The 26673-nt window shown below is 40.2% G+C and overlaps 1 protein-coding gene across 1 annotated transcript in view; it reads right to left on the reverse strand.

Moving 5' to 3' along the window:
* LOC127418167 (ephrin-B1-like) overlaps nt 1-26673 on the reverse strand; it is a 148774-nt gene that overhangs the window by 50789 nt on the left and 71312 nt on the right. The window contains exon 2 of the mRNA XM_051658609.1: nt 5618-5895. Coding sequence (XP_051514569.1) covers nt 5618-5895 — 278 coding nt within the window. The remainder of the gene's footprint in view (nt 1-5617; nt 5896-26673) is intronic.

The following is a 26673-nucleotide window of genomic DNA, read 5'->3' on the forward strand; positions in this document are numbered from 1 at the left end:
AAAATAAAAATGTATAGAAAATAAAAGTATATATAGAAATACACAATAGGACAATATATATATATATATATATATACGTATGTACAATATACAAATACAAATCTGTTATATACAGAAGCAAGGGAATGTATTGGCAGAAGAGGTGTGGAATTTTGGATAAATTTAAATAGACTGTAATATACATTAATTATTGCTCAATGGGGCAGTTCTAACTGTTCATGAGATTGATAACCTGAGGGAAAAAACTGTTCCTGTGTCTGATGATTCTGGTGCTCCACAAAAAGGATCCTTGCATATGTCCCTGGTCTATCCAGATGTTGCAGGATATGATGCAATCCCATGTTGACTGCATCATCCACAGACCTGTTTGCTTGATAAACAAATTGAAGGGGATTTAGAAAGGGTCCAGTGGTGTCCTTCAGGTGGGCCAACACCAGTCTCTCAAATTATTTCATGACCACAGACGTCAGAGCGACGGGTCTGTAGTCATTTAGTCCTGTGATTTTGGGTTTCTTTGGGACAGGCATGAAGATTGAGCATTTGAAGCAGCATGGGACTTCACACTGCTCCAGTGATCTATTGAAAATCAGTGTGAAGATGGGGGCCAGCTGGTTAGCACAGGATTTTAGTGGGTGAAACACTGTCCGGGCCCTGCGCTTTCCTTGTCTTTTGTTTTCGGAAGGCATGGCACACCTCCTCTTCACAGATCTTAAGTGTAGGTTGAGTCTCAGGAGAGTGGAGGAGGGGGGTTGCAGGAGGTGTTGATATTTGTGTGAACTGAAGGTCAGAGCGGGTGTGGGGTGTGAGATTGGTCCTTTAAAATCTACAGCAGAACACATTCAGGTTGTCAGCCAGTTGTTGGTCCACTACAGTGTTGGGGGTAGGAGTCCTGTAGTTAGTACATTGTTTCAGGCCACTCCACACTGATGCAGGGTTGTTAGCTGAAAACTTGTTTTTCAGCTTATCAGAATAGCTTCTTTTAGCCACTCTGATTTCCTTATTCAGTGTGTTTCTGGCCTGATTGTACAAGACTTTATCCCCACCTCTGTATATCATGTGTGAACATACAAAGATTGCAAAAAGAGTACTGCGCTCGCACGAGACGCTCACACTTTTTCAATAAAGGCTTTTCCCACTTCAAAGCCCACACATTATGCACAACTGCTTCCCAATGGTGAGCGGTGCATTATATCATGTATGAACATACAAAGATTGCAAAAAGAGTAGAGCACTTGCACGAGATGCTCACACTATTTCAATAAGGGCTTTCCCATTTCAAAGCCCATGCATTATGTACAACCGCTTCCCAATGGTGAATGGCGCAATATATCTTGTAATGAACATACAAAGATTGCAAAAGAGTACAGCGCTCATTGCGCATGCACGAGACTTACACTTTTTCAATAAAGAGCTTTCTGACTTCAAAGCCTCTGTCCCGTTATACAGACATGTGGCAAGCTCTTACTGGCATTCCGACTGGGTGCTAAAAACGATTGAACATGGTTATGTGATCCAATTTGCACGTCGGCCACCCCGTTTCAATGGTGTACGTATCATGCACTTGAAACCGGCACCTCTATAGGAAAACATGATTTAATCATAATTCCTAGGGGGCGGAGCAGCTAAATCCCCCTTGCCTGGCTACAGCCCCGACTTGGGACCTAACTTGGTCCTAAAAGTGCTTGCGGGGCCTCCCTTCGAGCCTTTGGACTATGTTGAATTGCGTGTGCTTTCTCTTAAGACCACATCACTGCTGGCTTTGGCCTCAGTAATATGGATTGGTGATTTGCAAGCACTATCAGTTGACAAATCATGTCTGAAGTTTGGTCCGGGTCTTTCAAAACCACTATCAAACCCAGAATAGGCTATGAAGGTGGTTCACTTTTGTCCTCCATTTAATTCAGATGAGGAACAGTCCTTGCATTTGTTATGCCCTTTGCGAGCGCTACACACATATGTTGAGTGCACATGCTAGTTCAGACTGTCTGACCAAGTCCTTGTGTACTATGTACTATGGAGGATGCATGAAAGGAACACCCATCTCCAAGCAAAGACTTTCTATCTGGATCGTTGATATGTTGATTCGCAGGGTGCGGATTGCCCAATTGGTGTTAAAGTACACTAAACTAGAGGCGTGGCCTCTTCATGGGCATGGACGAACAGTGTGTCCTTACAAGACATATGTTTTGCATCAGGATGGTCTTCTCAAAACACATTAGCAAGGTTTTACAACCTAGACATAACGTCTCTCTCAAAACAAGTCCTCTCTGTTATTTTATTGGCCAAATATATACTTATGCCCCTCTTTTTCAGAACGGGCTCCCTGTCACTTTACACAACCCCCTGCATTCGGACCACTGTGTTCCCAAAGTAACAGACACTTCATTATAAATAAACATAAAATGTGTGCAGTTTTCATAATCTAAATTCTGTCCACCCAAAAGTAACAATAACGTATTATTTCACAGACATAACTAAGATAACAAAGTGGAATATACAATCCTGCTCGTGGATATCTACTTTTAGTTCGGACTCGGACTCAAGTGAGTCACGAGTGCAATTTTAATGGACTTGGACTTATCACGGACTCGGATGCTTTCTTCCTCAGACTCGAGCCTTTGGGACTCTGGATTTTTTTCTGAGTCCATGGCATTTGTGATGCAATAAAAAAATAAAAATAAAAAAATAATGCGAGGGTCAGACATGTGCCCTCCTTCACCCGCCCTCCTTCTCATCACAATTTTATTTTATTTTTATTGTAAACCACCAGGTAACTTATGCATGTCTTTATTTAGCCTATATCTCTGATACATTTGAAGGACAACTGTGTTAAATTTATGACTCAAAATTATTATTCTCCATGTTTTTGTGGTTAAAGAAGAGCTCATTGAAATTTTCTTTGGTTGGTATTTAAAGATTTCAGACTGATTACAGACCAATGCGGCTGCCGCTCAAGCAAATATCAATTATTATTATTATTATTATTTGAATCTTCTGCGGCAGTTGCTGTGAGACACACACGGGCGCATCAGGGATTTAGGTACACGAGCAGCACGCAAAACTGCCCTGCATCGTGCGTTTTCCTGCAAATTAACTAGAAAATCATGTCCATGACAATATGGCCCTAATATTATCAGTGGGCTTTTCCAGTGTTTTTGGATGTAGCATTTGCAGTCAAGTCGTGAGATGTAACTTCTCAGCGAGTGCTAATTACTGCAGTGTTGACTCATTTGTATGTACTGTATTTTCCCAAATCAGTCAGCAGATAGAGAAAAAAAATTCAGAAAGAATTCACAGTATAGACTATTATTTCTTTAGATACTTTTAAATAAAACTAAATTAAACTGAACTGACAATTGAACATTGAATAGAAATAAAAGCTTTCACTTTCTTTATTCTATGTTTGAGTGAAGGGGAAAAAGCAACTAATAATTGAAATGTCAACAGAACACAATAAGAAATGTGTTGAAGGACAGTTTTGTCTTCATACACCTAAAGTATATGCTTTCATTCTGAAACCACTTTGAAGTCTGTTCAGCAGGATAATAATCATAAAATGTATATATGAAATGCAATAGAGGTGTTTCTGTTACATTTATATTGACAAACTGTTTTTCTTAGTTGTGAAGTTTAAAGTAAGCTTAAAATATTGATGTTGAGGTTACGGTTACAATTTTAATTCAGATTCATGAACAGATTCATTCGGACTTGACTAAGGTGGACTCGAACCCAACACTATCTACTTTATTGCTACTAATCGCCTAAAACATGGACATTGTTAAAAGATTTTATGTCACTGTTTTCTGCATGTGTGTGTATTGATGCTTTGGAAATATTGTGCGTGAAACAATCTTCCCAGTAAAGTAACTTGAAATTTGAGCTGTATAAAGAATCTGCTGTTCTTATTTTTGCTCGAGTTTCACAAGAGCAGCTGAAGACAAAAAGGTTACAAAAACACCTTCCTTTGTGTGCCGTCCCCTGAGCTCATTAACAGACTGAATGTGCTACATGAACCCAAAAGAACATCCATAATCTACAAGACTGATGATGTGATAAAAGTACACCACACATCCCTGTGAATGTGCAACTTCTGCATCTGAAACTTTGTGTTGTCCAGCCACAAACCAGAGCGAGTAAAATTAGGTAGAATTGTATTATTCTGTCCTTTCCAAATCAAAACCAACAACAAATCTGTGTATAACCACAACAAGTGCACAGTTCTATGGGGGTCAAAGGAGATTCATAAAATAAAATCTCTATAAAATGTTCACTAGAATGTCAATGTTCCTCCCCATAAATTATAAATGGGTAATTTCATGTCAACTCAACCTGCTCAAAATTGTGTTTTACTTGTGAAAGATAAACTTAAATGATGATGATGAAAGCCAAAATATGAAATGCCATATGCATCAATATTTACTGAGAAATCCTTTATTTTGTAGAGGGGGGTCAAAATGATCCATTTTGTCTATTTAGAGCAAAACTACAGGTCAAAAAATAACTTGAAAAGGATTACGGCATCATGGTTTATTGTTACAGAGATTGGTAGATGTTTTCCTCAAATCAGTTGACTTCAGCACCTTTGCATTACACCGATCAGCCACAACATTAAAAGCACCTGCCTAATATTGTGCAGGTCCCCCTCGTGCCGCCAAAACAGCACCAACCCGCATCTCAGAATAGCATTCAGATATGATATTCTTCTCACCACAATTGTACAGTGCGGTTATCTGAGTTACCGTAAACTTTGTCAGTTCAAACCAGTCTGGCCATTCTCTGTTGACCTCTCTCATCAACAAGACATTTCCATCCACAGAACTGCCGCTCACTGGATGTTTTTTGTTTTTGGCGCCATTCTGAGTAAATTCTACAGACTGTTGTGCGTGAAAATCCCAGGAGATCAGCAGTTACAGAAATACTCAAACCAGCTCATCTGGCACCAACAATCATGCCACGGTCCAAATCACTGAGATCACATTTTTCCCCATTCTGATGGTTGATGTGAACATTAACTGAAGCTCCTGTCCCGTATCTGCATTTGTAAAGGATCTCAGTTCGTGGGCAATGGAGGAGTCAGGAGACAGCGAACAGTGTGAGTGTATTATTCTGACATTTCTGCTTCACACACAAAGCAAACACTAAAACCCTAAATGGTTAAATCCCTCAGATATGGGACTCAATGTGGCTCCATTCCTAAACCAAAAGTGCTAAAGGTCGAATTTATTTCTACTGATTATGCTTTTTCTGCCCTGAAAGTGTCAGGGTGTCAAAGACTGTGAATCATAGAGATCCTAAACTTGCTGGGATAGTTGATAGATTTGACTGACCAAACAGACTAGCACAAGAAATTAGCAAATCATGTTTCTTAAAACACTCTTTATTACATTATTTATTTGATTATTGCCTTGCCAACCATCAATTTGTTGTGAAGATAGTGTTTTTTATTTTTATGGTTTTGCTGGGTTATGAAGTGAACTAAAGGCTATTGACTAGTTAAAAAAGTAATGAGCTCCTCCATGTATCCTGTCCTAGATTCCTGTTTCGATAGGAAATACATCAACAGCACGCATCAAGCCATGTCATGGAGTTTTGAAGCAGTGATCCATGTGTGACTTACAGGTGATGTAGTAATTGACGTTCTTCTTGAACTCCAGGCCCATGTAGTTTGGACTGAACTCCTGGAATTTGATGGTGAATTTGATGTCCTTCTCTGGTTTGTTGCAGTTGACCAGCACATTTGGATCCAGAACAGTACTGCAGTCCTCCGCCTGATCTTTCTTCACCAGATACAGCTTATAATACTCATATGGCTGGCTCAGGTCTGCTTTGGGACAGATAATATCCAACTTGTCCCCGATATCAGGATAAATCGCCAGACCTTTGGCCTTCTGGAACCTGAATCACATAGAGACAGAGAGCAAATTATTCTGATCTGAATCATGACTTAAAATAGTATATGAAAGTAAACGGACACTGAGAAACAAAGTTATTTTTATAGTTTTGCATTAAGTCAGATATTCACAATTGTGTGTTTTTAAGAAATATTTCACTCCAAATTGAATACTGAACATCCTCACAAAGATATCATATAGCTTCAGAAGACTTTTACAGGATGTTTTTAAAAATTTTTTTTTTTTTTTTTTTTGTAGCTTGACTGCCCTGGTCTCTGTTTACTGCTATTGTGTGGAAAAGACCAACCAGGATATTCTTCAAAGTTTCTCCTTTTGTGTTCCACAGAAGAAAGAAACTCATATGGGTTTGACATATCATGAGGGTGAATTATTCATCCAAAAAAAAAAAAAAAATCACAAATCTTATTTGTGTTCACATATATTCAAATATGGTGCATCAAAGTCATCAAACATCTTTAGTTTTGAATATTTTTTTTTTATGGAAGTGAGATGGGAGTGAGATTTGAGAATTACAGCAGAGGGGAAGACTATCAGTGAATAACCATTATGCTTTTCAGATTTTTATGATACTGTTTTTGTTATTTTTGGAGCCCTATAAACCCAGCACCCATTCACTTTAATTGCATGGAAATCACCAGCCAGGAGATTCTTCAGAATTACTGCTTTTCCTGTTCCACCAGTGAAAAGCAGTCATTTAGTGTTTTGAGCATTATGAGGGTGTGTAAATGATAATGGTGAACTATCCCTTTCGGGGTTGTTTATTAGCAAGTAATGCCCTCTCAATGCAGCTTTTATTTTGACTCTTCAAATGCAGTAAGTATTTAAGCACTAAAACCACTGAAGCATCTTTCCTGTGTTGATGGATAAATCCATCATTACACACTAGAGCTGAGTGATACATTGTATTCCCATGATATAATCGCAATGATTTTGCTGACGATATAAAATTCAACAATATTGTGAATATCTTGATGATTTTAATGAGCCTTTTATTTGGCCATTAAGCTTCATAGAGTGCATCAGCAGACTAATTTCACAATCCTTCAGGGCTGTATAATTAATCAAAATAACATCAAAATGGAGATATGGAAAAACCAAGCTCCAAAACGTTTCTCTCATTTATTCTAAAACAACGCTGAAAAACACCTACACTCATCGTTTTCAACTACCTGATGCTAGCTTTCAAAGCTGGGTAATGGATCACTGTTCTATACTTAAGAAAGATCCCCCAAAAACCACAGAATCCACTGGGGATGATAAAGCAACAGATGGTGCCCGACCAAGCGTGCTAAACAAAGCCAAGCCGGACAAGGACCATCATAGCTCCACCGATATGCTCACAGTACTCAGAAATTCAGGAAGGCAACAACATTCTCTCACAAAAGATAGACTCGAAAACAGCAGATTTATAAACCTCTATCAACAGCTTATACTCCACTATGAGTAGCCTTCTAGGAAGAGTGATGGAGGCTGAACAGCGTATCGGTGACACCGAAGACAAAGTATGTAGGATAGATGGTCATGTGAAACAGATACGACAAGATAACGTACTTTTAAAAAACAAAGTGGAGTACCTGGAAAACTACAGCAGGCAAAACAACATACGTATAATAGGTCTGAAGGAAGGCAGTGAAGGCAGTGACTCTCCGAATGGTTACCCAGCATCTTAGGCGCACAACACTTTCCTGAACCGTTGGATATTGAGCAGGCCACTGAACCTCAAATCCGACGCTGAATCCTGACAAACCTCTGAGACCCGTCTTGGTTCGACTGCTCCATTTCCAAGACCGGGAAAAAATCCTACAGCTCGCTAAACAGAAGGGAAAAATAGACGTGGATGCGAAAAGAGTCCGAATATTTCCCGACATCAGTTCGGAACATGCAAAACTGAGAACGGGAAAGTCCTTTTTGTGGACACGCCCGGAGAGGTGCTTCAATTTATAGGTGATCAAGATAAAGCTTGAAACAATAACCCTTGTGCTTCCTAAGTGTAACGGTGGCTGGTAATGACAGGCAGATGAAGATGAGATGATGTGAAGAACCCAAGTGCAGTATAATTCCAACGTGAAATCCAAAAACAGTAAATCCAAATGTGAACAAAATATTAACATGAACTTGACTAGACTTGACGTAACTTGACTTGACATGAAACAAGGTAACACCAACAATGTTACATTAACAATACCTGACAAGAGACAAGGCCAAACATGTGGACTTCAATACACAGACATGGGTAACAAGTAAACAAGACAACCAATCACAAGACTGAACTAATAATAAGACAATGAACCATGAACCAGTGACATAAGACTGATAATGTGATAAGTCAATGACCCAATGAAAACAAGACACATGAACATGGAGGGGAACAGGATATCACATGACCAGGAACACATGAGGAAATGTCATGGTTACTAGTGTAACCTCCGTTCCCTGATGGAGGGAGGGAACGAGACGTTGTGTCGATGTAGTGACACTAGGGGTCACTCTTGGGAGCCCGAGACACCTCTGGTCTTTGATAAAAGGCCAATGAAAATTGGCGAGTGGTATTTGCATGCCACTCCCCCGGACATACGGGTATAAAAGGAGCTAGTATGCAACCACTCATTCAGGTTTTATGCTGAGGAGCCAATATAAGGTCCGGCCATTTCAGCGGGTAGTTCAGCGTTGTGGCAGGAGGGATACAACGTCTCGTTCCCTCCATCAGGGAACGGAGGTTACACCAGTAACCATGACGTTCCCTATCTGTCACTCACTCGACGTTGTGTCGATGTAGTGACACTAGGGGTCCCTATATGAAACGCCACAACTGGCTGAACTGTGTTACGTGAACTGGCGATGTGTGGTGGGCAGACTGCTGTGTGCCTCATAGCCAGCACACCAGGTCGACACGTAACCTCCCCCAACATAGTTATGAGTGTCGAACGGCCCTTTTTGGGGACAAGTCGACTATCCAAAGATAGAGACAAGCTTAACCCAGTCGTGGCCTCTTTTCCCCTTCTCTTTTTCCACTCCCTAAAAAAGAAGGAGGATTATCCGACTGGGCCGCCAGGTCTAGTCGGAGGGTGTCCCTCCCAAGGGGAAGACACCGCGGAGAACACACCTCGCCCAAAGGGGGGGTATTTAAGTGGAAGAATATGTCACACGGTCTTTCCAACCATGTGGAGAGCCTTCAAGGTAGATCCTGCCCAATGGGGGAGGAGTTACTACAAACATGTAGACTGGGGCAGAGGGGCTCTGCCCAAGGAAGACACAGTTTGCCAGCAGGGAAACGAACTAGCGGAAGATATATATCTCATGGGGTTAGCCTTACAGGGAACCGCCACATGCGGAGCACATACCCCAGAACAGGGCTCTTAGTTAGCGCATGTACTGGGCCGGCAGCGAGTCTTTCCGAAAACTCGACTGCCACAGGTCAACCAGGGAACAAAGTTTGTGAACACTACTGGCAATTAATGGCGCATGTCTTCAGCTCCAAGGGAGGTGGAAGGCGCTATGTGCAAGCGATACACCCGGCCAGCTATCCCGGGCTTATCCGCTTGTGTTGCGTGCCACTACCTGGGACGAAACCGGTTCCACCCGGAGGTTGTAGAACCTTGCACAGGTGTTGGGTGTTGCCCAGCCTTCTGCTCTGCAAATGTCTGTTAGAGAGGCACCCTACACCCCTGGTAGAATGGGCTGGTAGCCCTACCAGAGGCGGCATGTCCTAGGTGACATATGCCACAGTTATGGCATCAATGAGCCAGTGGGTGATCCTCTGTTTGGAGACAGCGCTTCCAGACAAAGAGCTGCTCAGAGATTCTAAAGCTCTGCATGCGATCCAAATAGATGCGTAAAGTGCGCACCGGACACAGCGACGACAGGGCTGGGTCTGCCTCCTCCTGGGGCAGCGCTTGCAGGTTCACCACCTGGTCCCTAAAGGGGTGGTGGGAACCTTGGGCACATAGCCCGGTCAGGGTCTCAGGATCATGTGAGAGTAACCTGGACCGAACTCCAGGCACATTTCGCTGACAGAGAACGCTTGCAGGTCACCTACCCTCTTGATGGAAGTGAGCGCAGTCAGGAGGGCAGTCTTCAAGGAGAGTGCCTTAAGCTCGGCTGACTGCAAAGGCTCAAAGGGGGCTCTCTGTAGACCCTGAAGAACTACAGAGGTCCGATGAGGGAACGAGGCGCGGTCTGGAGGGTTTCAGCCTCCTGGCGCCTCTTAGGAACCTGATGATCAGGTCATGCTTCCCTAAGGACTTCCCGTCGACTGCGTCGTGGTGTGCTGCTATGGCGGCGATGTACACCTTCAAGGTGGAAGGAGACAGCCTCCCTTCCAACATATCCTGCAGGAAGGAAAGCACTGATCTGACTGCACATCTCTGGGGGTCTTCCTGATGGGAAGAACACCACTTAGCGGGCTCCGAATAAGAGGATGAACTCGCCGTGAGACGAGCCGGCGGACTCATCCGGAAGCCCGATCGGGGCAGACGAGCGTGCTGGGGAATGGGAGGTCCGCGGGGGGATACCCAGCGGAGGCGGTCCCATTGGGGTCCCCAAATCACCCCCCAGTGCTAGCTGCGCTGGCCTCATACCCGTGGGTAAAAGGAACGAGGCGGGAGCCTCTGGGGTGGCTCGCTTTCTTACGAAGGCGAGCCGCGACCGCAACGTTGCCATGGACATATTCTCGCAATGAGAACACGACCATCCACGAACATTGTCTCTGTGTGAGCAGTGCCCAGACACGAAAGACAGTGATCGTGACCGTCAGAAGGCGAGAGATAACGAGCGCAACCAGGAATAACACACAATCGGGAAAAGCATCTTTAAAAAGACACGTCTTTAAAAAGACGTTCCGTGTGTGCTGCTCTTTTAGAGAAATATACTCTTTTAGAGAAATATACTCTTTTATTTCTGCTGAAGCACCCAGGGGCATTCTCTGCAGTGCACCAGTGCAGAGGGGGGAGAAGCCGCTGAAATGCGCTGTCAGATCCAGCAGAGGTGAATGAACAGTAGTATTCAGCTCAGTGAGCATGACCGTTCGGCTCCGAAGAGAAATTCTGAATGAGTGGTTGCATACCAGCTCCTTTTATACCCGTATGTCTGGGGGAGTGGCATGCAAATACCACTCGCCAATTTTCATTTGCCTTTTATCAAAGACCAGAGGTATCTTGGCACCCAAGAGTGACCCCTAGTGTCACTACATCGACACAACGTCAAGTGAGTGACAGATAGGGAACAGGGAATCACATGACATGAAACCACATTACCTGAACAGAAACAAGAACAAAACACATAAACGTGACACTAAGTTAGACTGGTCGAAGGACTTGACTCCAGGAAAGTTGTAGTTCCATTCAAAACAACAGGTAGTCCAGGTAATCCTTCTATTCTTTAAATCTGTGATTCATACCATCATGGCTACGAAATTACTTAATTTACTTTAATCTAAATCTGGAGACATTTTGGCACTGATTTACCCAGGCCAATGATAGTTACATAACGGCGTTTGTTATAAATGAAAAATGGAGCTCGGCAGAAGGCTTAGACTATCTACCTGGAAGATGACGAAGGAGCAAACGTGTTTTCCCACTGAGTTTGTTTGTTTGATTGTCGGTGTAGTTCTACGCCGACAACTGGGGGGAATTGGGTTTATGTATGTGTGTTTTTTCCTTTGAAATGTTTAATCACAGTCTTGAGAGATACAGGTGTTTCTATTTATTTTTTATTTTTTAATGGGAAACTGATCCAGTCAATTATCAGCATATATATTTATGATCAACGCTTTAAAGTTTGTAACATTTAATATAAAGGGCCTACATCGCCCAATTAAAAGGAAGAGGGTCTATACATACCTTAAGAAATTACATGCAGAAATTGTTTATTTGCAAGAAACACATTTAACGGATTCAGAGCATAAGAAGCTGAAAAGAGATCTTGGTTGGACAGATCTTCGCATCTTCATTCAATTCTAAATCAAGGGGAACTGCAATGTTGACCAACAAAAATATTCCGTTTAGTGCATCTAGAACTGTAATTGACCACTTGGGAAGATATGTATTAGTACAAGGTCTCATGTACTCTGAACAGTGGACCTTTCTGAATATTTATGCACCAAACTTTGATGATGATCATTCATTTATGCAACTATTTTTCTTTTGATTGCTCAGACATCAGGCTGGATCTTAGTGGGTGGAGACTTCAATTTCTGTATGGATACGGTACTGGATAGCTCCTCATCTAAACCACATCCCACCAACAAAGCAGCTAAACTCACCAAAGTCTTTATGAAAGACTTAAACTTAACAGACATATGGAGGCAGACCCCTCCTAGTGATAGGGATTATTCCTTTTATTCCCACCCACACAATATGCATACAAGAATAGATTTTATTTTATTATCTACCCAACTCTCATATCGTGTGTTAGTGGTTGATTATCTTCCCCTTTTGCTAAGCGACCACTCTCACTTGTTATGTCACTGGCACTACCTGACAAAATGAAAGCTACATATAGGTGGAGGCTCAACCCCACTCTCCTTAAACAATATGAATTCTATACATTCATCAAAGAACAAATTGATATTTTCACTCTTCCAAACAAACCCTCCTGTACAAATACATTTATTTTATGGGAAGCTTTAAAGGCCTATCTTAGGGAACAGTGCATTGCATATACAAAAGGGCTAACAAACCAACAGAAAGCTAAACTGAAAGACTTCTACTGAAATCTCAGCACTCGAAAAAAAAAAAAAAAAATATATATATATATATATATATATATATATATATATATATATATAAACCCAACCAAAGATTTGTATAGAGACATAACCAACAAGAAAAGGGATTATAACACTGAATACATATCAGGCGGAGAGGGACATTATTAGATCAAAGCAAAACTATTATGAACTTGGGGAGAAAGCGCATAAGGTACTGGCATAGCAGCTTATGGCGGATCAAACCTGCCGGTAATAGATACCGGTAATAACGTTTCCTACAACCCTACATAAATAAACAATGCTTTTAGAGAGTACTATGAAAAACTATACACATCACAAGTGAACGAAGGCTCGGCACTAATGGAAACGTTTGTCTCCTCAGTTGATCTACCACTCCTATCCGAAGAAAACAGGCATAGCCTGGACAAACTGTTCTCTATCTCTGAACTGAATGATGCTATACAGTCATTGCCTTCTAATAAATCACCAGGGGAAGATGGCTCCCCAACACCGAATTTTATAAAAAATTCAGAGATATGCTCACACCTTATTTTTTGTTGTTATTAACAGTTTTTATTGATTCCATCCACAAGACAACATAAAATAAGGAATCAATAATATACATTAAGCCCCTCCCCCCTTTTCCAAAAGCAGTAATCACCACTTCTAGAGTATCTGCCGCTTTAGGGGGTTATGCTACTCCCAAAAATAGTACAGAGCAGGTGGCGCAGCTGTAAATACCTAAAGAACTGAGATCTGAGAATCCCAAAATGTTTAACCAAATTTTCAAAAGATCTCAACACTCCACTCTCATATAGATCACCGAGCGTATTAACCTCCCTCACAATCCACTCTGACCAGCAAAAATTATTAATTCGTAATTTTGGGTTCAGCCATATGCTTGAGGCAACATTTAAATAAATGTCAGAATTAAACACTCTGGACACTTTTGTCCATGCAAATGCGAGATAACGGGGTGTGACATAACTTCTCCGGTTAGTTTAATAGAAAGGCCTTGCAATGGCAAAATAGGGGCAAGAACTTCCTGTTCAATACAAAACCAGGGAGGGGCTCTCTCAGGTGGAAGCAACCAATGAGCCAAATGTCTGAGACCGAATGCGTATTAATAAAATAAAATCTTGGGTAGGCCTAGCCTACCTTTGTCAATCGACTTATGTAACTTAATGAAATGTAATCTGGGACGCTTACCATTCCAAATGAAGGACTTCACTGTGCTATCAAATTGCTTGAAATAAGAGAGGGGACATCTACAGGGAGAGACTGTAGTTGAATTTTGGAATACAATTCATTTTAATAACATTAACCTTCCCAATCATAGATAAATGTAATGAAGCCCATCTGCCCACATCGCTCGAAAACCTTTTTATTAAGGGGTCAAAATTAACTCTAACTAAATCACACAAATTTGCTGGAATAAAATGGCCAAATATTTAATGCCCTGTTTGGGCCATTGGAAGGCACCCGGCTGAAAAGCTGTTACTGGGCAGTACGCTGTCAGAGCCAAAACTTTGGATTTAGACCTATTGAATCTGTATCCTGAGAACTTAGAAAAGGAATTAATAATTCTGTGGAAGCAAGGCATAGATCTAGTGGAGTCGGAGACAAATAATAAAATATCAACTGTGTAAAGCAAAAGCTTGTACGCCATACCTTCTGCCACCACCCCTGGAAAAACATCTTCCTTTCTTATCGTGGCTGCTAATGGTTCCAGGGCAAGATGGAACAATAATGGGAAAAGAGGGCATCCCTGCTGGGTGCCCCTGTCCAGAGTAAAATAATCTGAAATTAATCAATTTGTTTTTACCGCCGCTACCGTGTGTCTATAAAGTAACTTGATCCATCCAATAAAAGTATTCCTGAACCCGTATATTTCCAGAATCTTAAAAAGATAATCCCATTCTACCATAACAAAAGCCTTTTTGGCCTCAAGTGAGATGGCTGCGACCGGAGTCTAATCATTCGCCACTGACCACATGATATTGATGAGACGCCTGATGTTATCAGAAGAGCTGCAGCCCTGAATAAACCCCTCCTGATCTATATGTATAAGAGATGTCATAACTTACTTAATCGGTTAACCAAAATTTTTGACAATATTTGTACGTCTAGCTGGATCAGGGAAATTGGACGATAGCTCTTACACTTGCTTGGATCTTTGTCCTTTTTAAGAATCAGAGATCCGGACTTGTGTCATGGTTGGCAGAAGCTTTCCATTCTTTAATGATTCCATATAAACTAGCATAAGATCTAAAAAATTCCACGGGAAATCAACCTGGTCCCGGAGCCTTGCCGGTGGGCAAAGCCTTAATTACCTAGCTTCCCTGCCTTGTCTCCTGACTCAAAGTATGACTGTCTTGCACTGAATAGCCAAAACTCCACATTCTGTGACAAAATAGTATTATATCTGTATTTCAATCGGGTCAATTATCTGAGGCCATCGACATTCGGCACTTCAGCTCTGCCTCTGCACCTTTAATATTCCCTTCCAGTTCCATGAGTTCTCGTGCTTTGGATTTTTTTGTGAATGAGGCCTACTGTATGATCTGACCCCTAAGAACTGCCTTAAGTGCCTCCCAAACCACGCCCACAGAGGATACTGAGGACCAATTGGTCTCCGTACAAACATTGATTTCAGCCTTTAACATTTGTTAGAATTCAGGATTTTGCAAAAGGGATACATTAAAGCACTAACTATATGATTTCTGTTTCCTGTGATTGCATTCCAAGTTGGCACCGGTGTGTGTGGCATGTCGTCTGGCGCTTTCCATGTGTGTGTTTGTTTGGATGTTTCTATGTGTCTCTAATTGCTGGTTGCTTCCAGTAAATGATCGGCAGATGCTCCTGGACATTCAAACCACTTTATTGGACAATTTTCAGGCGGATTTGGAAAACTCTATTAATAATCCGAGGGCGAACTTTAAATTGGACGTTCCTGACAACTTATGCTGGTGGCCGCTCAATGTTTCCCACAGAAAGCACAGGAGAAGACGCAGGAGAAGATGTGGAAAACAAGGGGGGATCACCATCAGACTGAAAGCACATTTGCAGGCTAGTTACTTATCTAGCCCTGCTTCCTATGCATGGAAGATGGACCATAGGGGTTCTTTTGCATGGCACCCGCTGGATTTACCCTTCTGTTGGCTTCGACCTATTCTCCCCGAAATCCTGAACACGCCCTCCCGAGATCCCTCTCAATAATAATTAATAATAATTTTCTTTATTTATCACACATTATATACATTTGCACATATACAGTGAAATTCTTCTTTTTCACATATCCCAGCTAGGCTGGGGTCAGAGTGCAGGGTCAGCCATGATACGGCACCCCTGGAGCAGATAGGGTCAAGGGCCCAACAGTGGCATCTTGGCGGTGCTGGGGCTTGAACCCCTGACCTTCTGATCAGTAACCCAGAGCCTTAACCGCTGAGCCACCACTGTCCCTCCTGGATCGGTCTCTGCTTCTGTTGGGGTGGAGTAACTCCTGCAAACCTCCACTCCTTAGGTAAAGGGACAGACTCCTCCAGCGTCGTTTCTCCTCCGAAAATGGCTTTGATCAATGCACGTTCCTTGGTCAACAAGACACTTTTACTTAACGACTTCTCCACTCACAAGTTGGACTTCATGTTCATTACTGAAACCTGGATAAAGGTGGGAGATTTAAGTCCTTTTGCTGATCTGGTTCCTGTAGACTGTACATTTTTTAATGCCCCCCTACTGACAATGTTTGCCCCATTTTAAAATAACTTCACTGGCTGCCAGTTCAAGCTAAAATTGATTTAAAATTCTCTTGTTTGTTTATAAATTGTTACACAACCAAGCTCCCAGTTACTTGTCAGACTTATTACATCCTTACAATCCACCTAGAAGTCTGAGATCCGGTGATCAATATCTCCTCGATGTCCAATGCTCGAGGCTTAAGTGCAGAGGAGGGAGAGCCTTTTCGGTTGTGGGTCCTATTTTATGGAATAGTTTGCCTATCAGTATCAGATTGTCGCCTTCAATATCTGTTTTTAAATCTTCTCTTAAAACTCATCTCTTTTCACTGGCTTTTAATAGTATGTAATGTCCTGGTCTTGAATCACTGTGTGTTTTTATAATTTTGTATTGTACAGCACTTTGTTCAGTCTTGATGCTGTTTTTAAATGTGCTATATAAATAAAATAACTTGAACTTGAACATGATTTATTTTTCTCCGTATGTAGCAACATCTCTAAACTCACCAGGGCGTGATCTGGGACTAAGATGTTTCCAAATGAGCAATCAACAACAGATGAAATGAGGGACTTAGATATAAAAAAAAATCTATTCTAGAATAAATCTTATGGACTGAAGAAACAAATTTATAGTCCCTACCAGATGGGTTCAAAAGTCTCCAAATATCTGTAAGACCAAGATATTTATACATCCTGTGAAGCATTAATGTTGCTCTAGGGGGCTTACACACTTTTGCTTCACTATGATCAAGGACTGAGTCCATCAAAAGATTAAAGTCTCCTCCCAATATTATATCATGACGGGTGCCAGTGGCTTGCAACATCCCTTCAAGATCTATAAAAAAGCCCTGATCATCAGCGTTAGGTGCGTAAATATTAGCCAAAATCAACCTTTGCCCCTGAATTTCTGCTAAAACAATAATGACTCTTCCTAATTTATCATTAATCTGTTTGAGACATTTGAATTGTGATGCTTACTTATCAAAGTAATGACTCCCCTGCTCTTACTTGAGCCAGCACTAAAGAAAACATGTCCACCCCATATCTTCCCAAATTTTTCAGACTCCTGCGGGGAAAGATGCATTTCTTGAAGAAACACAATATCATATTTCTTATTTTTACTTATGCCCCAACCCATTCACATTCCAAGTGGAGAGAGACAATCCACTCATATTAACATTTTACATTTTGACATATTAGAAAAAAATAGATTGTGTGTCAAAAATAAAATTATAACGACCACATTCCAACTTTAGTGCAACAATCAAACCCTGAAATTCCCCCTGAACAAAAAACACAGATAAAAGAAAAACATGCACCTTAAACCCGCGCACGACAGCGCCAACTGTCCAAACTCAAACAGTCCCTCCAAACTCAAACAGTCCATGTACGCCTATGAGAGCCCCTGCGACAACTCTGCCATCAGACTGCTCAAATCCGGTGCTTCTATACAAATTTTGTGAGACAGAATTACACAACAGAAAATAATCTATTAAACAAACTCCAGCCAATGGGAGGCATAAGCACAAAGAACGTGTAGATTCATCCACATAACTGTCCCGAAGGTGTGTTCCTCCACAAAACAAACTCCAGCTGCTAGGCGAAACCAGCACAAAAAGAAACAAAAAAGGCGCTCAGTTTCCTCGGACAGTCAAGTGAATATTCAGTGAGTCAGACCCACTCGGCTGTTACATGAGTGCAACAAATGCCCTAATCACTCCAATGTTTTGCAAGAAATATCCCACAGAACAAACTCCAACCAATAGGAGGCATAAGCACAAAGAATGTGCAGATTCATCCACAAACTGTCCCGAAGGAGAGTTATCCCACAAAACAAACTCCAGCCGCTAGGCGGAACCAGCACAAAAAGAAACAAAAAAGGTGCTCAGTTTCCTCGGACAGTCAAGTGAATATTCGCCCACTCAGCTGCATAGAGAGTATCACACAATGACTTACTCATTCCATTGACTTTATGAAGGGCATCGCTTACTGTGGGCATGTAAATATTTTGCGGCCATCCTTAGTATCTATTCTCAATTTGGCCGGGAACATCAGTGCAAAAGCAACCTTCCGTTGATGTAAGAGTTTCTTGCATTCCTTGATTTGATCACGTTTCTCTCTTGTCGAATTCGCAAAGTCTGGGAAAAAGAAAATACTGTGGTTCTTCCTTTACTCCTCGCCTCGAATAACATGAGATCTTTATCGGATGATCTCAGAAATTTGGCCAGAACTGATCGGGGCCTGTCTCCTTCCGCGGATCTCCGAGCCGGAACTCTGTGAGCTCGCTCGATTTCCAGCTTATGGCCTGTTATTTCGAGCAGACATAGGAAGAGGAATCTAGGAATTTCACCATATCTCGGCCTTCTTCGTCCTCAGGAATTCCAACAATTTGGATGTTGTTTCACCGGTTACGATTCTCAAGGTCTTCCAACTTTTCCCAGATGCGCTCCAAGTCTGTCTTGGTCCCTAGCGGATTAGCAGCTAATTCCCTCTTCCATGACTTCAGATAATCGATCCATTTCTCAACATCCGCCATTCTTGTAACCAACTCAGTGAATAGCGTATTACTGCAAGATCCTCCAAGTCAGCAACGACCTTCGTCAGCATTGCCGACATGTTCAACAGTTGACACTGAATATCTTTCACCTCACTGGCCAAATTCAGTCCCAGGCTTTCGGCCTGTTGCTCAGGGGAATTAGCTTGAGCATGTAAGTGTCTTTTAATGTCTCCAGAGCCTGAGGATTTTGAATTCTTTGACATATTGTCTTCCTAGAACAGTTAAAAATCAGAGTGTATCGAATTTTGCCGTTGTATGACATACAAAGTATTAAAACTAGCAAAGTGCGCAGAGCTCGCCGTTCACACATCCAACCCTCACATGGCGACACGTGACTCCCCACACCATATTTAATGGATGTGCATGACCAAGCTAGAGAGGATCAAATAAATCCTTTTCTAATGTGATCATTTCAGTTATTTATAAGAAAGGTAAAGACCCATTAGGATGTGCTTCCTACAGGACAATTTCACTTCTCAACACCGATTATAAAATAGTAACTAAAATGATAGCCAAGAGATTAGAAACCTACCTTCCCATATTGGTGAGACCAGATCAATCAGGCTTTGTACTTAATAGGTTGTCCTCGGATAACCTAAGGCAGCTTTTTAATATAACACACACTGCTAACGTAAATCATATACCTGTATATGTAGTAGCCGTTTCCCTTGACGCCGAAAACGAATTTGACCATATTGAATGGCCATACTTATTTCGAGTGATGGAGATAATTCTTTTTTGGTGTAGCATTCATAGACTTGATTCGATCACTCTATAAATCTCCTAAAGCTAATATTGTCACCAGTGGAGTAACCTCTGCATGGTTTCCTCAGTTTAGAGCAACTTATGGCACACGTGCCAGCATTGGCACGTAGATGGGGTAATCACTGGCACGCCAGCAACAGTGAGAGAGGAGTAGACTATTTTATTTATATAAATTCCGCACCTGCATTCCAATCTACATCTTGATGTAATCCTTCCCCATAATCACGCAGCGTGTTTTCATGAGCTGAATGGGAGGCTAAACAAAAAGTAAAAATGTGACAAAACTTCAGTAGACCCAACAGACTCGTGCAAACCATTTGCGCATCACGAGCCGGCAGCGCTTCACTTTCGATTAATCACACGAGTAAACGCTCCCGCTTTGCTTCGGTGAGGCTGTGTGGATAACAGCCTACATTCTGTTTTTCATTTGTTTATTGCTTTTAGAACAACACGTGATCTAACAAGGAAAACACCTCTATTAATCCTTGAGATTTCCAACCCAGCATTCAGGTACACCCTCCTTAAAACATGGTCACACTCAAAATGACATTAATCGATTAAAAGAGAAAACATAAACCCACATCGTGGGGTTCAAAAATCTGAGTCTATTGAAAATATAAATTAAACCTGGAAATACAATTTTAGGATTTTGCAGGTGCGATTCACAGAAAAGGGCTAAATAGTTTATCGGCTTGTGATGCGTGAATGGCTTGCACACACAACGCGAGTCTCGTCACACTCCCATACTGATCAGAAGGTCGGGGGTTCAAGCCCCAGCACCGCCAAGATGCCACTGTTGGGCCCTTGAGCAAGGCCCTTGACCCTATCTGCTCCAGGGGCGCTGTATCATGGCTGACCCTGCACTCTGACCCCAGCCTAGCTGGGATATGTGAAAAAGAAGAATTTCACTGTATATGTGCAAATGTATAATGTGACAAATAAAGAAAATTATTATTATAATTAAATTATTACAGTTGATGAAAACACGCTGCATAATCATGAGGAAGGATTACATCAAGATGTAAATTGGAATGCAGGTATGAAAAACGTAAATAAAATAGCCTGCTCCTCTCTCGCTGTTCCTTGCATGCTAGTAATTACCCCTCTGTGTGATTTTGAAAAAAAATCTGACACAATATAAGAAATATTTAAGGTTCCACACAATTTCATGATCAGTAATCAAATAAGCAAAGTTGTGATATTAACTGTTACTCATTATGTACAAAAGGACAGGTTTTCTTTCATTAAAGCACTTTCATAAGATGCTCTGTGAAAACTCACATGCAGGATCATGATTATATCATAATCATCAGGTTTTGCAAAAATGTTTGCTGTTATGCTGATAATATCATTTGTAATGAAAAAATAAACTATTAAATTAGAAAAATGCAAAATAGAAACATTTTCACAAGTGGACTCAAACTTTGGAAAATCACATACATGTGTTGGGGGGCGGGGGGGGGGGGGGGTATTGGCACAGCCACTGACCAGGAAAATAAAAAATGGCACTCCATGTCAAAAAGGTTGCTGACCCCTGGTTTAGAGGATGCAGACAGGGATGCCCACTTAGCCCGGCCCTTTTCATATTGGCAATCGAACCTTTAGCCGAAGCTATCAGAAATAACCCTGATATAAAAGGCTTCAATATTGGCCCTGATACACACAAAATATCACTTTTTGCCAATGACATTCTTTTATTCTTAACAAATCCGATAGACTCTCTCACTCACTTGCAGTATCTCAAGTCAAGTCAAGCTTTATTATAAGCCCAAGGGGCAATTTTTGGTAACATATAATACAAATACATTAAAATATTCATTATATAAAATGACACTAACATCAAAACACAACATTCAAACACCTTACAAGTTTAAAAACCTTACAGCAGTGGGGAAAAAGGAATTCCTATACTGATTACTTTTAAGTCTAGGCATACTATAACGAATACCAGAAGGAAGCACTATGAATTCATGAAACAGTGGGTGGTTAGGATTGCCAAGAATGGCTCTGGCTTTCTGTAAAACAAACCGTTCAAAAATATTTGATAATCCAGTCTGCTTAACACCTATGATCTTACCACATTGACTGACAATAACATTCAGTGTGTTTCGATGTTTAAAATTAAATTACCATACCAACAGCAGATAGAAAAGCAAAGTACAGATTCAATATAAGTTTTATAATACATACTCATAAGAGACCTACTGATATTAAATGAAGAGTCTCCGTAGACGATGTAGCCACAGCTGGCCTTTCTTACATAATACCTCAGCATGCGCATCAAAACGCGACTTGTTGTCGATGATAGTTCCAAGGTACTTGTAACTACTAGCCCATTACACCATTTGACCTTTCATGCATGTTGGTTGAGGGACAATAGGGCTAGATCTAAAATCAATTACCATATATTTAGTCTTTTGTACATTTACTTGCAAAAAGGCATTGTAACACCATCTCATAAAATCATTGACCACTGGACCATGACATGTCTCATCCTTATTCAACAAACTAACCACAACAGTGTCATCTGCAAATTTTAAAATAAACCTATCTGTGTATTTGCTCTCACAGTCATTAGCATACAAAATATAGAGCAAGGGTGAAAGAACACATCCTTGAGGTGAACCCATGGACATTGTAAGAATGTCTGAAAAAGTATTGTTTACCCTGACTCTTTGTGTTCTATCAGTTAAAAAGTCTAATAGCCACCCCACTATCTTAAACTCCAACTTAAAATTTGAAATCAGTTTCTTTGCTAAAACATGTGGCTGAATAGTATTAAAAGCAGAAGAAAAATCTACAAAAAGCAATCTAACATGGATTTTGCTTCCCTTCAGATGTTTCACAATCATATTTAACAAGGTAGTTGAGGCATCCTCTACTCCACGTCTAGCCTGATAAGCAAACTGCAAGGGATCTAAAAGACTTTGTGTTTCCAGCAGAAGTTCATCCCTGATCAATTTCTCAAATCATTTCATCACCAAGGATGTAAGAGTAACAGGTCTGAAATCATTTAAAACTTTAGGATAGCTTGTCTTTCCTACAGGTACAACGATGGCCTCTTTCCACAGTTTAGGTATTTTCTGAAGATTATTCGACTTCTGGAAGATATTATAGAAAACAGGACCAAGCTGATCAGCACATGTCTTAAGTAGATGTCCCCTAATCATATCTAGGCCAGAAGATTTCATCACCTTACTCTTTTTTTTTTTTTTTTTTAATAATTATTTTTATTGAATTTTCAATGTAATACAAAAATAACAAGACATTGCCCAAACAACCAGAAAAAAAAATAAATAAATAAATTAAAAAAAAAAGAAAAGAAAGAAATAGCTCAGATTTTTAGATAAAACAGGACTACCCCATATATAACAGATCAGGGAGAGAGAAAAAAAAATGAGTAGAGCAGAAAAGTTAAATGTCCAGATAGTAACACAATTACAATAGTCCTTGTAGTATAATAGAGCGAAGATGAGGTTCCATGTAGTCCAAATATGGAGTCCAGACTTTATAAAACTGGCCTGTTTTTTGATGTAATACATAGGTAAGACGCTCCAGGGGAATCAGCTCAAAAATTATCTTATGCCAACCTATAAGTGATGGAGATTTATCACTAATCCAATTAAGTAAAATATTTTTTTCTGGCAGCAAAGGAGAGAATATTATACAATTTCTTGTTAGCAGATGAAACAATGCATTTATTAGGTATACCCAGTACCAATGAGACTGGGTCAAAATCCAACTGCATATTAAAGATCTTTTCCATTTCCTCCAGCACCAAAAACCAATACCTTTGCAGTCTGTTACATGACCACAGACAATGTGTTAAAGTACCTACTTCAGTTTTACATTTTAAACGCATAGGCGATATAGAGGGGTTAAAAAAATGCCTGCGGTTAGGAGAAATATGGAGTCTATGTATGATTTTAAATTGTATTTCTCTTGTACGTGAACAAACAGATATTTTCTTAGCATAAGACCAAATGTCGTCCCATGTTTCATCATCAATATCAGTAGCTAACTCTTCCTCCCATTTAGTATTAATTCTCTGTGTATCAGCAGAAGAAATTGAACACATAGCACCATAAAATCTACCCAAAGACATTTTTCCCGATGATAAAAATAGTAACCTCTCAATAGAAGATATCTCACAATTTCTAACAAGTGTTGTGTTATTAGTAATATAATGTCTCAATTGGAGGAATCGAAAAGAATCATGTTTGAACAACTGGTACTTCTGAGTTAACTCCACAAATGACATTAATTTATTATCTGAAAACATATCCCCAAGCCTAATAATTCCCAAATTACACCAACGTTTAAAACCATCATCCAAAATTCCTGGGGTGAAATCAGGATTGTTTAATATTGGGGTAAAGAAAGAAGCCAATTTAGATCTACCTTCAAGCCTACAGACTGATCTCCATGCTTTCAGAGTATTAACTATAATTGGATTATCATATATCTCTTTTATGTTTTGAAAGCTCTTAACAAAAAGAAGAGCTCTTAAAGGAAATTGTGAAAAGGAGGATTCAATATCTAACCAAGTAGAGGAAGAATCATTCCTAACCCACTCTGCAATGTATCTCAGGTGGGAACTTAACTGATACATCTTAATATTTGGAAAATCCAGCACCCCCATAGAACTTGGCAGATAAAGTACTGATAATTTTAATCTAGGTTTGCGTTTATTCCATATAAAAGAAGTCAGCCAGCTATTCAGGCCCTTTAATGCCCTATTTGAGAACAGTATAGGAACCATTCGAATAGGATATAACAATTTGGGTAACACAATCATCTTTACAAGTGCTATCCGGCCCAACAAAGATACTGGCAAGGAATTCCAACATTCTAAATCCTGCCATATTTTCTCAAATAAAGGAACAAAATTAGATTCATACATCTGCTTCAAAGATGTAGAGATAGAAATACCTAAATAGACGAAACCTAAAGGTGACCACTTAAAAGGAAAACAGGGCACAATGTTAGGTTTAGAAATAAGAGTACCTAAAGGCATAGCTTCAGATTTAGTTAAATTAACTTTATAACCAGAAAAGGTTGCAAACCAGTTAATCAACACAATTAGAGCGGAAACTGACTTCTCAGGCTCAGATAAAAAAAGCAATACATCATCGGCATACAGTGCAATCTTATGATGTATATGTCCTATCTGTAAACCTGAAATAGATGTTGCTGATCTGATTGCTTCAGCTAGAGGCTCTATAGCCATCGCAAATAAAAGAGGTGACAGGGGGCAACCCTGCCTGGTGCCTCTATGCATAGGAAAATAATCTGATCTAAAGCCATTCGTCAATACAGCAGAACAAGGGTCTGTATACAGCACTCTGATCCACTGTACAAAATTTTCACCTAGGCTAAATTTAACCAAAACAAAGAAAAGATAGGACCATTCAATCCGATCAAATGCCTTCTCCGCATCCAAAGACAGTACTAGCCCATCTATGGATTTCACTTTAAAGGTGTAAATAACATTTAAAAGGCGTCTAATATTATCAGATGAATTTCTACCCTGTATGAATCCTGTTTGATCAGTCCCAATTATCGTAGGCAGAATTTTTTCAAGGCGCATTGCTAAAATTTTAGAAAGCAATTTCCGGTCAACATTCAGTAATGCAATTGGCCTGTAAGAAGAACATATATCAGGACTTTTACCTTTCTTTAATATAAGCGAGATATAAGCTTCTCCAAGAGTCTTTGGTAATTCTTTAACCACAAACGAATAATTAAACATATTAAGCAACAGGTCTGCTAGTAACTCTTGAAACTCCTTAAAGAACTCTCCGCAAAACCCATCTGGCCCTGGTGATTTACCATTCTTTAGAGTATTAATAGCATTAATAACCTCCTGTCTAGTAATAGGGCTATTGAGAAATTCTTTTTGTGTAACTGAAATTGTTGGAAGATTAATCTCAGAAAAAAAGTCTACTATTTGTTTGAGATGGTCACCTGTTTTCTCAGAAGAATATAGATTTATATAAAAATCTCTAAATGTATTATTAATATTCTTATTATCATGGAAAATATTATCATCATAGTCAACAATGGTAGCAATATACTGAGATGCTGCACGTTGTTTGGCAATATATGCTAGAAATTTCCCAGGCTTCTCTCCGTGCTCATAAAATCTTTGTTTTGAGTATCTTATTTTCTTCTCTGCGTCCACAGTGAGAAGACAATCTAAAGCCGCTCTAACTGCTTGTAATTCTTTCAATAAATCTGCTGAAGGAGATCTATTATACATTTTTTCTTTAACCAATAACTGAGCTTCCAAGGCCCTTTGATTCGCCATTCTTTGACGTTTTTTGGAGGAAGTATATGAAATAATTAGCCCCCTTGCATAAACTTTACAGGTTTCCCATAATAAAGATGGATTATCTGTGGTTAACGAATTAATAGATAGAAAAGATTTAAATTCAGAAGAAAAGTAAGCTGAAAATGCACTGTCTCTAAGGGTTGCAATATTAAGTCTCCACTGTATAGAATAGTCCACAGTATTCCTAAATTGAAGCTCCATAGTGACACTGGCATGATCTGACAGTGAAATACTTTCTATATTATAAGATAGTACTAAATGCAAATCTGTTTTCGGCATAAAAAAGTAATCTAATCTTGACTGACAATGATAGGAAGTAGAAAAAAATGTATATTCCTTATCAGCAGGGTGAAGAGTTCTCCAGACATCTACAAAACCAAGATCTTTACAAATATTCTGAAGAGATCTCGTCTGAGCAGTTAGAGATGCAGAGCTATGTGGGTACCTATCTACAAGAGGATTCATTACACAATTAAAATCTCCCCAAACAATTGTTAAATCTGCTGGCCTGGCAATCATGTCCAAAAACACTTTAGTAACAAAGTCAGATGGATGAGCTGGAGGATAATACATGTTTAGTATGAGAATAGTTTTACCTTGCCACACACCTTCAATAATAACATAGCGACCATATCTTTAATACAGTTTAAAACTTTGAATGGTAA

This window comes from Myxocyprinus asiaticus, chromosome 27 (assembly GCF_019703515.2).
Source record: "Myxocyprinus asiaticus isolate MX2 ecotype Aquarium Trade chromosome 27, UBuf_Myxa_2, whole genome shotgun sequence".
Lineage (NCBI taxonomy): Eukaryota > Metazoa > Chordata > Actinopteri > Cypriniformes > Catostomidae > Myxocyprinus > Myxocyprinus asiaticus.